At 43.8% G+C, this 12131-nt stretch overlaps 1 protein-coding gene across 1 annotated transcript in view; it reads right to left on the bottom strand.

Annotated features, from left to right (window-relative positions):
* The window catches only part of LOC108576817 (glutamate receptor ionotropic, kainate 2-like), a gene marked incomplete at its 5' end in the record, with an annotated part of 60636 nt that extends 59506 nt beyond the window's left edge, over positions 1–1130 (bottom strand). The window contains one exon of the mRNA XM_017939878.1: positions 989–1130. Within this exon, the coding sequence (XP_017795367.1) occupies positions 989–1130 (142 nt within the window). The remainder of the gene's footprint in view (positions 1–988) is intronic.
* Positions 1131–12131: the final 11001 nt, after the last annotated feature.

Genomic DNA, 12131 nt, shown 5'->3' on the forward strand with positions numbered 1-12131 from the left:
GGGAGTACCGTTAAGTGGAAGCTAGAAGTCTGTGATTACTCTAATGATCCCTGCTGCTGATAGTTAGTTTTTAGAGAAATTAGAGAGAGAGAGAGACCTTTTTAGAATGCATACAGACAGGAAACGAGACATCAGTACTGTTGCGGTAATGGTAATTATCCTGATAGAGGTGCTTAAGTGTTCGTTCTGTTTAAAAAAAGAAAAGAAAATAACGTAAAAGAACTGCATATACCTAAGAGTATTTTCTAACCGGACAGTGTGAGCAATAAAAAATTGCACGTCGAAAATTTTATCTCGTCAGAAATCCCTCAGATATCCTTACGAACTTAGTTAAAACACGTGGACGGTGTGAAAAAGGAACGGATTGGCGCGTAGCACGGTCGATAAAAACGGACAGCGATTTTCCTGGTTGCTCGGTGTCGCTGTTCTCTCATTTCCCTCGATTTCCCCCCTGGCAACCGCGAAAGTACAAGCCGCGTAATTCAGGTTTAACAGAACGCGGCGCGCGTTCGTCGCACCCAGCGTCGTCTAGTGCTGACACGCAGCTAGTTGAAAGTTCCATTAAAAGAGAGAGAGAGACCTGGGTAACCTGGATCGTTCACCTCTTCTCGATTCCGAGCCGAACGATCGAAGACAATCTTCATGGACCAGCTTCCATATTCCGTTATCGATTCCTCGCCGCGTCCCTATCGATAATTCCCCTCCGCCCCCCGACTCTTTCAATCCTGTCGTCGGTTCATCGATTCCGATCACGAACACGGCGTGCCCCGTGTGGAAAAGCACGCAAAAGATCGAACGACGATAAACGGCGAGACGGCCTGGAGAAAATTAGTTTATGCTCGTACACCCTCGTAGCCCCGACATGACAGTTCCAATTTCAGAAGGGGTCGTAGGTGAAACTGGCACGGCTCGAAAGGTGGAAGGAGGGCGCGAAAGGATGACGCGAGGTCCAGCATTAATTGCATTCCCATTTAATTAAAGGACTCACCAAAGAGGTGATGAGGTAACTGTGATAGTCGCTCATCATCCCTATTTGCTGCGCCTGCTTCAGCACGTCGTAAATCCTCTCGGTGGAGCAATCCAGTACAATGTGAGACTCGGCCGAGTTCTTTATCTGCTTCAGCAGCGGTCTGAAACAGAGAGAAGTCGATGTTACGTAGCGATGTATCGCAACGTGCACTTTCTGTCTCGAAGGAGAGAGAGAGTGTGTGTGTATTTCGCGGACAGACGTTGATTTTCGCTGTTAAATGTCGCGCGGGGTCTCTCCGCGGAAAGAGCTTTTTCCCCTCGCGACGCTTTCGGCGCCGCACCCGGTTCTCTTTTTACGAACTTGAAAATAACACGGTCGTTCGGTGTAATTTGCGATGAACATGTTTCCGAGAAAACGATGGCATTACGGTCGTTTCGAGCGGGAGAGCCCGTGCCTAATAGAATATTCTATTGTGCTCTCGTTTCTGTAAGGTAGCTTCTGCGCGACGAGGGAGAGAGGGAAGCGTTTCATTTTTGAATAAATGATTTTTTTCTTTAAAGTCGTAGACGTCTTTGTCAGACAAAATTTCTTCATTACAACGGAATTAGATTTTGGCTATATCGAATGTTGCCTTCATTTTACACAATGTCTACCGAATACACACCAAAAACCATATTAACGCTAACTTAAAATTTGATATGTAATTTTTCTGCCTATTTTCTGCGTTGCTTCCTATATTAAGGTGACAATCACCTGTATTCCTTTCGCAAAAATACGATCTGTATTTCAGAACCGGTCATTTGACCTGCTACGGTAAAAATTGGTATACATAAAGAGCCAGTGCGGTTAATTTTAAACCAACCTCAAATTCTAACCACACAAAAGGCAATGTTCGCACCGTTTTCAGTATCAGTATCATCGTCAAAATTCACTTATTGATCTTACACGCATCACACAGAAAAATCAAACAATTAACCCTTTAAAAGTATTATCACTTCAATTCCCAATTCCAAAGTTAAACTTTCATTTCCATCTGGAGAACAAACATCCGGTACAAAGAAACCCACCGAAAAAAGAAAACAGAGAAAAATCAGATCGGAAGCTCGATCGCAAATAGCGCAGCTGACCTTTCCGCGAGGCCATTCGCACGCAATGTTTCACGGTGGCACGTTCCCGCGGGGCTAGGTAACTTCCGATTCCGGGCCTAGGTTCCGTGTACTTCTGATCAAAATTTCATATCGCCAGCAGCCTCTCTCTGGCATCTCGCTCGCTTCCCCTCATCTAACATGCACGATAATGCGAATCTCCTTATGCTCCCGGTGCAGCTTGGACTGCCGCTCATTGCGCGAATTTTTCATGCCCTCGTGCATTATTTACGCGAAAGTCTCTTTTATGCTCGCCGCTCCGGCACACCGGCAGCTCTCCTTACGATGCCCGACGATCAGCTCGCAGCCAGCTACTTTTACCTTTTCGTCCCGTCTCGCGACGAAACAACGAAACGCGCCGCGAAAGCTCCAAGACGCGTCGGTAGTTACAAAAGGCGACGAGAAGTGCACGACGAGGAATATCTCACGATTGGCTTTGGCTTTATGGGGGTGTATCGCGACAGCACGCGCGCCAACGTATATAACAGTAAGGAAGATTTATCTGCTCGGAGAACGTAGCGACGCTAGGTTTTACAGACCGAATTGCTCTTTTGTGCGATTCGCGACCTATTAATACGGCCATTAAGAAGTTTCAATGGGAATGATAAATCAGGCTGGCTAGGCTTCTTTGTCCGCTTGCTATTCCGTACCACTGCGATCTCATACGAGCCGTGTAACCACTGTTAGAGCACATTTACGGTGTCTGATTTAAAAGGCGCGCGCGAATTTGTATTACACCTTTCTTAATTATTTTCTATGGACGGTGTGGTGAGATGAAAGATTGTTGGTTATTGCTGCTCGGGCTTGGAGCTGTTGCTCGTGGTAATGTGTTCGGTATGATGCATCGCCTGGTGTATATTAGTATCTTGTAGTTTGTTGGAGAATACGTGTGCTGTGGATCGAGAGATTGAAACTACTTGTCTGATTATACCGGTGCTGAATCTACTAGACATTTTTCGATTAGAAATTTGACAGTGCAGAGGTTAGTTGTAATTTATTTTATTGCGACAGCAGGTTTCATTAGGAAGGAATTATTTAAATTTTATTCCAAGTTGACGAGTACTTTACTTGAAAATTTTTGCGTTCACTGAAATTTCTGTTTCAACATTTTTGGCGGGAAAGTATGACAAGTGTATTGAAATAAATCAAATTTCTTGAAACAGGGAATATTCGTTTAAAATGAATTACAAAGTCTAACGTTCCGCAGTCTACCTTTTTTGTGCAATTTTTGTCACAATTTAGTACGATAAAATTGAGTATGAAAGCTTTGAAAAAATAAGAAACTGAAAAACAATAAAGAGTTTATTTTAACAAATTGAATACAACACATGATTATCCCACGCTGCTTGTTTGTTTCCTCAAAATTGAAATGTTAAATTTGTCCATAATAACCAAATTAAATTGACTGTTTGCGAATTATTTATACAGACCGGTGTGTGTTTTAATAACGAAGAGAAATGCCTGTTACTGCGATTGATTGCTAAAACCCGGGCATATTCTGTATCTCGTGTTTTTTATTTCCAAACAATTCTGTCGTTGTTGAAGGATTATACATTTTCAAAACGTGATATTTCAAAAGTGAATAACGCGACGCGCGAGCTGAGCTTAAGCAGTGCTCGTTGATTTACATTTTCCTAGCGATTTTTCCGTGTAAACATCGTGCAAAAATAAATCTGCCAACATTGCATTTTCTATGGCGTGTTTTTCAATGCGACAACAATAGAAGTTTAATCCAACTCCTAGAGAAACGGTGATACAAGTTTGAAAAAGATGTATGAAAATGCGGCATTATTGTTTCAGTGGTTCAGGAACGTTAAAAAGGTTCGAGAAGACAAAACGTTACGAGAAAAGAGGAACTTTGAACGGGTTACCGTACAAAACATACTGTGATAACATTGTTAAGAGAAACGTATACGTCAGTGGTGTAACAATGTTTCCTTGGAACAATAGGCGCCTGGATATAACTGCTTGTAAATTCTTCATTTCCTGTATAGTTTCGTGTACCGGTGTACTGACGAAATTCAATGTGAATTCACGATACCGATTCGATTCAACGAACGTACAATATTTCGCGGAATTGAATAATAATCGTACAAGTAAATACTCCGCTGGATCTATTTGAACAGTGCAAATTGTTACGAATCTGGTATGAATGCATTAACGATAATTATATACGCATCTGTACACTTTTCAATGAAGTTTCTCCGGATTTCAAATTTTATCGGAACACGCGAAGGCGGTTAATTTTGGTGTTGCGAATTTAATAATCCGTTGCCTTTCAAAATCAACCCCATTCTACGTACGCTTAATCTTTTAAACCCAGATTTTACCTAGCCACGTTTATGACAGCTCAACTATTCACCAAATCTCGGCCCTAAATCTTGAAAACCTTACCAAAAGGCACGTCCCAAACTTCTGCCCCAAGTTGACGGACTTTACGATTCACCTATCTTCCCTTACCTAAAGGGAAACATCAGGAAACATACTCGACCCTCGACATCCGACGTTCTACCCTAAATCCAGCCACCCAAACACGTCTGTCAGTGGCATACATAAACGAATCTTTACAACTCTATCGATAACCGTGGCTGTAACTCGGCAAATCTAAAGCATGAAATTTGGAACACAAACTCTAGATGCAGGGTTACTCTAAATATTTAACATGTTAATTTTAATTAGCCGATTACAACTACATTGAAAAACTTCAAACTGTCTACTTTCTAAACACTGAAGAATTTATAATAGCGTCTAAGTTGGATGTAAATCGGATAAAAAGCTTGTTGGATTATTTCTAACAACACCCTGTAGAAATAGTCAAGTGAGGACAAAAATGTCTCCGCGTTCTTTTAGGCAAAGACACTAAGGCTTCCACCAGATGTGTCTGGTGTTACAATAGAGTAAACAGTTCCTAGCGGACCCAAACTTTCCCTTTTTGGGTGTCCAGGAACAGTTCGTTAAAGCATTTGAAAGAGTAAAGAAAATGAATAGAATATTAACAGTTTACAAAGACTATTTCATTTCAATAACCCATTTCTAATAAGGCTTATAATGAAGCCAGCTTAAATTCACCCCAAAAACATACACAATTTTTCCTCTCTAATTTTCACTCCTTCGAAACAGTATCGTAAAATATAAAATCTGCAAGAGACACTCGAAACAACCGAGCTGAACATCCGAATCGACCAGTGGGCTAATTGAAAGTACTAACCCAGTGAACATTTCCAAACAGTTCTCTAATCATACACTTCCCGCGGCGGTAAGCAAATCCTCCGATACAGCAGACCGCCGTTCAGAAACGATCGGTGCAAACAATTACGCGAATTCTCTGTGATTCGGGCCCGGTGTTCGTCATTCTCTCTTACGTTGCCAGCCCCGGAGCGCAATGGCCGAGGAAGGAATTCCCTTTGAACGATCGCAACTGGGCACCGGTTCGTCTGTTGGCCAAGGCGTCGTCACCGGTGCAGCTTTAAAAATGCACGTCCACTTTGTGACGTGGTTCCCGTTTAAGCATCGTCCACTGTGCGCGCCCTTCGTGTTTCCCGCTTCTTTATTCAGCAGCGGTTTCGCGTTTCCTGTGCGACGAATGCTCCCATCCCAGCCACGGTATCACCGCGGAAACGTGGTTTTTACTCGCGACAAGTCCACTCGGAGGTGGAAAATAGCCGGACTAAATAATACACAACGCGTCGTTTTATTTTTACAAACGCAATCGTAAAAACGTGAGAAACGATTGCCAGATTCCGGAGGGAAACCGATCGTGACTGTGCGAAGATTTTACGAAGTCGTCGACGGTGCACGGAATAATCCAGCATCGCGAGCACTGACAGCCGAGTTTATTCCGCGCGATACCCCGGGAACAAGGGGCATAAAGTTTGCATTGAGAATGATAAGGAATCGATAGAACTTTACGGAGGAACGAGAACCTAGCTACCACGGTTAGTGGTACACTTGCTCGCTCGCCATTCTTCCTCTTTCTCTCTCTCTTTCTTATTCTTCGTCATTCTCCCCTCCATTTCGATCCGGATCTCCTCGACTCTGTCGTTTCTTCCCTTTAACTTAATGCCATCATCGAAGGCTCTATTCTCAAAAGGCTCGAGCGGTCCAGCTCGAAGGTGGGTACGTAAGCCGAGCAGCAGCAACGTCTCTTATTTCTCTCCCAGGTTTCATCCCTTTCCCTCTAGCCCCTGTCCGTTCTTCTCGCCACTTTACTTGGCTCGTCACCGTTCTAGATGCTTTTCAAGATACCTCGCCGGATAGTGAACCTCCGGGGAGGATAGGCTGCGACCGAGAGATACCGCGAGCGGAATCACTGGCGACAAGCCCACCGACGTTCTCACGGAATTTTTTAATCCGGAAGTAGGGGGAACAGGAAACGGGAAGAAGGATCGACGGGTGCATCACTCGAGCTCGATGAACTCACATACACACAGCTCGGTCGTGGAACAGAGCAGATAAAAGATGGATGGAGGCCGGAGCAATGGTTACAACGGTAATCAACGCGTCCGTTACCAAGTGACTAATGAGATCTGCGGTAATGTATTAAGATTGATGATCGTAAACGCGGGAAAATAATACCGCTCGTTGGATACGTTTTCGTGTCCCGTTTGACGCATTGCGTGGGGCATTTGTCAAGTTGACTTGTTGGTGAAAACGGATGGAATTTGTCGCCCCTTACTCTCTTCTTTTCCGCTCGATTGGATTAGCAAAGGTAAAGGATGCGGATATATCGGGTGGTAGGCTAAGCTGATAAAACCGAGGATCTACTTTACACGGGAAAATGAGCGAACGCGTGGAAATTAGCTCGCAGGATCCCAAGAGGGGAGCGGACTGAACTCGTGTGAAATTAATTTGCCGCAACTCGCTTCAACTCGTTCCGGTGTGTAGAGGAACTTTTTCGAATTGGCCGAAATTTCCGCGAAATTTCCACGAAATTAGCACAACACGTGTCAGTTGGGTTTCGAACTCGTTGAAATGCTTTTCCAAACTTCTGTCGCTTCGTCGTAGCCTACGAATCTGAACGTCGATATCTTTTCACCAGCTTCGCGTCTTAATAACAATCACACGAGACGCTATTACGGCCCGCGCGTTAATTGTCCTAACGTTATTTACGCGTCATGAATTATTCACGACGCGCTATATTTCAACCGAGTCGACGCACACGGAACGACGAAGGGTTAATATAGTCCGCATCAAACGGATAACGTTCTAGCCGGGCGGAACTCGGCCACGCAACTCGTCCGACAATTTCAAATTCATTTTGCAGCTCTGCTGGAAGTTCCGTCGTTACGCGTGCACATGGGTGGCGAGTTAAATTTTCCCGCGGAATCTTCTCCCACCGGTTCGAAAAACAACGGTAGATACGAGACTTTCCTCTTATTATACTTCCAGCACGCGAGTCGAATTTCTTCGTCAACAAGGCGTTATCCGTTGGTGCACGCGGAGGATCGATATTCGTTAATAGAAGGCAAAACTTTGTGAAAATGTCGCGGTACCTCGTCCCCCTTTCTCGAGCGGTGGAAATGGATAGCGCAATTTTACGTAATGGAAGACGCCGGAGGTGGAGCAACATTTAATCGCCTTCGATTGTCGAGCACGCGTGATATACGATTCGTTGCGGCCACATTTAAACTTCTTCCCTCCGTTCTCCTCCATCTCCTCTCCTTTTTTTTTTTTTAATGCGCTACCCCAACGACGCTGGAACTCGGCCATAAGTACGTACGCCCCTGTAAATTTATGTGAACCGAGTGAACGTCCGTTAATGTACACCGTGCTGCTGGAAAAACTGCTGAAGAATTTCGAAACGCGGAATAGCGAGCTGGGTGAGGAGAATATTTCGCGAGAATGAAGAGGAAATTGAATTGTGTTAACACGTTTTTCATCGGTCGGGATGAGGTCCCTGAAGTATTTTAGAAAATTGTTCCTTTTCGTGGGAAGAAAGACTTTTAGATTTAGATTTTTTAAAATCCTTTTCGGAAGCCGTCAAATCGCAAAAATAAACATAAGATAGAGAAGATAGAAACACGCAAGATTGCGTAGAATGTGTTAAGCAGCGATTCGTCGTTCTCCAGAAAAATCGTTCAATTTCAATTTTATTGGAGATATTGTCAGTAGGTAGCAGGTATTTTTCTGAATTTGTACATATTTGACAAATACGTTCCATTCGAACGAATTTTAAACGATTTTACAAACGACAACAGATCACACCTGACCGTGTAATAATTGCGACAATGGCCATCGAACGGCAATCGATACGTGTAAAACAATTCTCGATAAACGTACAACAATATCCTACCATATTTGCCACTATTAAGTGTATATACGAACGCGCTTTGTCGATTCATCGTTTATTTCAAGGGGAAGTACCCATTGGTCGAATAATTCTAAACGCCGATATCCCCTTTTTAAATGAAACCTACCAAATGCAAAAATGTCACGAGAGAAATGTGATATTTCGCAAGGGAGATTATGTCGTCGACACGTAGATGATGGCGAGGAGGATTCCTCGAGTTGATGCGAAACGAGCACGAGGCAAATAAAACGCGGGACAAGTAATGGCGCGCGACATGCAGTCGATCTCTCTCTCTCTCTTTCCACTCTTGAGCCGTTTAATTCCGAACGATCGAGCGTCCAACAGTTTCGCGGTTTGGCATCGATCTGACTAGTTGGAGCGTTTCGATGTCCTCTCGAGACAAGCACGAGGAACGAGGTCTTAACGGTGAGAACGATGGGACACGCGTAACGTGACCGAGCGTAATTATATCGGGGACGAGGGCTGGCAGAGGGGATGAAGAAGAAGCTGTTCGATATTTCGCGAGCCTTTCGACGAGACTGAAATGAATCGCTGAAATAGGAATTGCTTGTCTTCCTAGCTTCGGTAAGGCGGAACAGTGAAGCTTTTAATCAGCGTTGCACATTGATTTTGATGAATTTCATGCAAAAAATACAAGAGATATACTAAAAGGAAAAATTTGTTGGATATTTTTCGAGATTCTAAGATCATTGGAAGTTTTTCACACGAGGCTGCGAGACAATTCCAGTAATTTATGACAGCACAGTCTTTACATATGTGACCTTGAGTAAGAAAAATTTGGAAAAGGAGAATAATGAAGTACCTGCGCGATACTAAAGAAGGAACTTGAGTCGAATCCCTTGAGAAACTGATTCGCAAAGTTCTCGAGACGGTCTTCGCAGGGCTTAGCAAGGGGAAGTTCATTTTTATATCGGAAGAACGTGACTCGTTCGATATTTTTGGGATTAAGCATTCTTGTTTATCTTGAAGCGTTTAGTTTACTCGTTTGTTCTAGGATCTCCTGGTCTCTCTCTATTTTCCGGTTAATATAATAGAAATCTGTGTTTACCGTTGGTTCACGAGTACTCTGTTGGGTTTTCAGATAAAATAACGCTGTAGCAGTTCCGCTAAGCGTTATTTCAAAGCTTTAAATCGAAATTGAACGATATATCGCTGTTTCCTTTGTAGACGATCCAAAATAAACGACAGATTTTGAACGTTAACGACACTAATTAAACTACGAGTTTGAGAATTTTTTCTAAAATTAAGCAAACTCGTATACTTCGTACAGCAAAAATCCCTGCTGGCCACTTCACATCCCCGTCCGCGTTCGCAATTCTCCAAGAACGACTCGGCCGGAGAACTTTTCCCCTCCGTAATGGACAGAACGAGTTTCGACGTCAGAACGAATTAGAATCCCTTGCCAAAAATTGGCCGAAAGTGTCCAATAACCGAATCAGAAGCTCTCGTTTCTCCCCTCCGCGCAGGAAAATGCTAATATAAGTGGCAAAGTGGCACTGGCATGCTAATGTCCCCCACGTTACGCTGTTTCAATTCATTAAAACCAGCGAGGAGAAGCGAAATTCTAATTACGTCGCCGGTGTACTCAAACCTTGCACCGCGCTGCATTTCCTGACAATTTTTCGGACGTTGTTTGAAAGCGGCTGTTTGTTTATCACGAAAAATCCACGCCCGCTGTCTCGTTTATTTTCAACGAACTTGTTTGCCAAGAATCAGCATCGCGTACCATTAACGGATCCACGCTGCTACGTCCTTCTTGTTCTCCTTTTGTCCGGTCGATTCTATCTCTTTCCAGGCAAATTTATGCAAAACTCGGTATGCAGGCTAAACGAGCCGTGCCACGGGAGAGATTACGGAGTGGCTATAAGAAGCCGAGTGACCAAAGACGAGAGTGTCTCTAATATCTGCCGGATTCTCGCGTGCATGTCGGTAGAAACTTCATTTCCGCTAGCTGACGTCTGCCTAAAGATTACTCTGCCTACGTTAGATGCACGTGTACGTGTTGAGTACCAGACAGGAAACGTGTAGAGCGATTAATACCGGTGCGAGTATATTTCGGTGGTAGTTTCACGGATTACGAGAGATTCGATCTGAATCGAATCGCGATTATAAGGTATGAGTAGAGTGGAAAAGAGCGGTGAAGCAGCAGTTATCAGGCTGCGGCTGTTGGTTGATCGGAGAATGTTTGTTCGACGTTTATTCTCGAGACTTGGACGAAGAATTATAAAGTAAGGGTCGAATAGTTAGGAACGAAGTGTAGCGGACGATTGGATATCGATTTTCGTTGACCGGAAACAGCGCAGCGCGAAAATTGTCACGGAAATGAATCAGTGGAAAGAGAGAGGGACGCTTTCGATCGGACGAGCCCGTTAAATTGCTTCCGCGACGAGTTGCACCTCGAACTCGCCTTTTAATTAATTATTCCAGCCGAGAGGCGATTCATATTTCCGCCGTTGCGCGAAGCCTTTACTCTTAATCGATTTCGGAGATGGAGAGATTTTATTTGTTCGTCGGAGAGGACGATTCGAAACTTTAGCAATATAAGACGATACATTTCGATGGAATAGTAGTATATATAGCGCAAGTTTCGCGAACGATCACGATGTTACCGGTAATCGTATCAATTAGGCGATTGAAGGAATCGCATTTAAGTTTTAGAGGCGAGGATAACAAGTTTCTTTGGACGAGGAAGTTGAATATTCATAATCCGGCGTGATATACAGCATTACGCGAAATATCAATCGAAGCTTCCCCCGGCTTAAGCCGTGCTCGGTTGTTTTTGTGTTCCAACGTTTCGCCCGCATTGCAGATAGTTTCGTCAGTGTTTAAAAGACACGCTGATATCACGATCCTGTCGCGGTAATTCTTAATTATCTTCTTATGTAGCATTAATACTTCAAAAGTGTCATTTTTTCTTCGTAAAAATTTATGAATTACCAGAGAAATTGTAATATAAATTCTACAAAAAATATTGCGAGACCCAGAAAATTTCGGCCACACATGATACGATAATGCTTCGTCATTAATTAAGGACGAAACTAATCCTTCGATTCCACTTTCCGCAAACAAAACCTCGAAATAATGGCCGTCCATTCATCAACCCCTTCGATCCATCAATGGAAGAAGCAATAATCCTTCAAAATTAACGATCGATGGGATCGATCGAAAAAAAAAAAAAAGAAAAAAGACCATTCTTCCAATGGCATTAGGTAAACGAGAATCCTCGCGGACAGCAATCCTTCCCAGCGACAGCCACGTCGCGACATGCTAATCCGATCGGTTGATCGCGCGAGAAATAAACCGGAGGACAGGCGGCGCGAGAACCGGTGGGATCCCGTGAACAGACAAGGAAACGCTGTTCCAGTTGTTTCCAACGGGACGGACGTGCACGTTTATCCGGCGGGCATTAATTGTCCAATACCTCGTTTCACTGGCCCCGCTTTGTTTCACCTTTCATCGGCGTGTCCGTTCACAACGCGGATAACGCTTCAACCTCGCGAACCACTGGTCAGGGAAACTACGGAAACAGTGGAACGAAGATAGTTACACTAGCGAGAGAGAAAGAGAGGGAGAGAGAATGGGAGGAGGAAGAGCACGAAAATTAATATTAAACACACAATGCGGACTGGAAATGATAGGCAAGTAGAAATTTGTTAATTTATTTTAGCTGTCAAATAATTCATAACGCGAATACGACTTTCGTGCA

Source organism: Habropoda laboriosa, unplaced genomic scaffold (genome assembly GCF_001263275.1).
Source record: "Habropoda laboriosa isolate 0110345459 unplaced genomic scaffold, ASM126327v1 scaffold556, whole genome shotgun sequence".
NCBI classification, from domain to species: domain Eukaryota; kingdom Metazoa; phylum Arthropoda; class Insecta; order Hymenoptera; family Apidae; genus Habropoda; species Habropoda laboriosa.